The 2574-nt window shown below is 28.1% G+C and overlaps 1 protein-coding gene across 1 annotated transcript in view; it reads right to left on the bottom strand.

Annotated features, from left to right (window-relative positions):
* Positions 1-2574, bottom strand: part of LOC117111064 (alpha-N-acetylneuraminide alpha-2,8-sialyltransferase-like) — a 28970-nt gene that overhangs the window by 24368 nt on the left and 2028 nt on the right. The window contains exon 2 of the mRNA XM_033253947.1: positions 1450-1511. Coding sequence (XP_033109838.1) covers positions 1450-1472 — 23 coding nt within the window. The 5' untranslated portion in view covers positions 1473-1511. The remainder of the gene's footprint in view (positions 1-1449; positions 1512-2574) is intronic.

Consider the following 2574-nt stretch of genomic DNA (forward strand, 5'->3'; position numbering starts at 1 on the left):
TAACTTTATAGTCATAATCATATGTGAGATGTGTATAAGAGACAGGTCACAATTGTATGTCCATAGTATTATACAGATGAATGTCAAAAAATTAAAGTAAAAATGTTATAAAGAAGGTTTATACAAATATATTTGAAACCCTTACACACATAATTTTTATGAATACAGTCGATCGTGGAAACAGTTTTTAGTTAAATCAATAACTTTTTTTACAATAGAAATTATAACCAAAGGAGAATTGGGCCCAACATTATTTGATGAAATTAAATAATTATTTTTATATAGTTCGAACACCTTTTCCCCTCAAGATTCCTTAAATTAGGCATCAAACATTGAGGATTTTATTTTATACAGATTACAGAAATTAGTCAACGGTACATACTGAGAGGCAGAAAAGTTGTTGAAATAGCCTTAATGATGATGATAAGAGATGATATTGCATTGAAGAAAAACATATCTTATATTTAATGAACATGGAGAATTACATACAATATTAAAATATTATCTTTCCTTAAGGAATATGAATCTAAAACACATATCCCTTTTACGAGACCTATAATCTTCCTTTTTACAATTTATTAATCCGTGATCATCAATATAACATTGCTCAGATTTTAATGACTGGACATTTTTTCAATTTTCCCTGGTATATAATGAATTGCATACATATCATTAGTTAATTTTTTGTGGTGGCCAGCAGAAATGATTTCCAGAGTGATTTCCAGACTTCTCTTCACATACAGTCTGTTATTGAAATGTATATTGATTCTCTTTGCACAGAAGTTAAATAAAACAGTCTACCGTTGAGGTCAAACATTAAATCCATCTGACATGATAATAAATCTTGGATTCAAAACTATAGGCTGAAAGAAAGAAAAAAGTATTACAGCTTTATATACATTTTAACAAAATGTGAGTGACTTTCTTCTGGAGAAACATCGCCACTGTAAATTAAAGATTATTTTTTACCTCAAAAACTTAACCATTTTAAACTTCTGTATTATTGATAGGCAAAACTTAGACCAATTTGGTGATTTGTTAGCTGCTGTAAAAAATGCATACAATCACCCATGAGAATCCTTTCTTTATAATGGCTCTATTTAGTAATAAGCTGCACTACACATACTTCTTGGAAGTGGAGGAGTTTGTGCATTAATCACGGTCTTATGTGTATTATATGACAAGGGTAAATGCTATTCTCCAACTAAAATTATGTAGGTTTCTAGATGGAGCAGTAAAAGTGCTGAGATATATGAATTATTATTTGGTTTTTTGGATTACTTATAATTTTTACTATTATGTAGATTGTGAATTGTACAATAGGCTACACAATTATCTTTTATGTGTATTCACAAACTTAATACAGTAATTAAAATAACTGTACAGTAGGGCATAATACATAATTATTCTGATATTCAACCATTTATATACTGTAAACAGTAAACCTACCTTATGCATGTTCTGTTAAGCATAAACTTGCTCCCAGTTTAACTGCTTGCATACAATATTTTCTGTAGAGAAGAAGTGACATTTCAATTATTGCATTCTTTCGCAAGACTCAATGAAAGTAATAGACCCCTATAAAACTTCCCCTAAGCCCAAACACATCAACAAAATATTTGCCACACTAGAATATCCCTGCATAGTTCATATAGCTAGAACCATAAACAAAATTCATGCGAGGGATAGACAAAATGAGATTACAATCAACCATAATTAAATTAAAGTTCAATTATAAGCCGTAACATTTATAGGACTTGGGCAAAAAATGAAAAAATTATGTGTTTCTGAGATGTAAATACACATTTTAATAAAGTGAAGGATTGACATCAGGGGCAGACCTGATACCATCATATTACATATTGACCTAGAAATTATCTAAAACATTTCAATAAAACACATTTTAACGATAATGTGAGTCCTAATAATAAGATTATTATAACAAAGCTATTTGTAATTCCATTGGGTATCTTATTAATGTGTGGACAGACGTGTGTTTTTAGGACCCACTAGCTACTTTATCATTGTCTTGAGGTTATTTTTCTAGATAGTTCAAATGCAGTCTGTCAGAGATATGGTAGGTCCTAATTTAGTGAAAAATACATATTTAGTTACGTAAACCAGAGATAAAAGATATGTATGTAATCTGCAATAACAAAATAAACAAATAATAAATAAATAATGATATAAAAATAATAAATTATACAAGTCCTGAGAGTTTGAGGATTTTAAATATTACTCTATTTTAAATGGTTTCACAAATGTTTGTGTTTTGTTTAAATAATTTAATTAAAGAAAACAAACTTAACACTTATTTTTTAAATCCCTGATTTAAAAATGATTTTTCATGTATAAACATTTTTAAAATCAAATTTCACTGTTCCCTGTTTAAAACTATTTTTATATGTATTTTATTCATTGAACATTGTTTGATATATTATACCATGGCCAAATGGATGTCGCTTTGGATAATAAAATATTTTTAAATTGAATTTGAATTTGAATTAAATGGCAAAAATGTGAAGTACTTTGAAACAACGTACTGTATAAATATTTCACATTGAGGAAGAAATA

Source organism: Anneissia japonica, unplaced genomic scaffold (assembly GCF_011630105.1).
Source record: "Anneissia japonica isolate Jap-2015-1 unplaced genomic scaffold, ASM1163010v1 scaffold573_len2283161_cov171, whole genome shotgun sequence".
Taxonomy (NCBI): Eukaryota; Metazoa; Echinodermata; class Crinoidea; order Comatulida; family Comatulidae; genus Anneissia; species Anneissia japonica.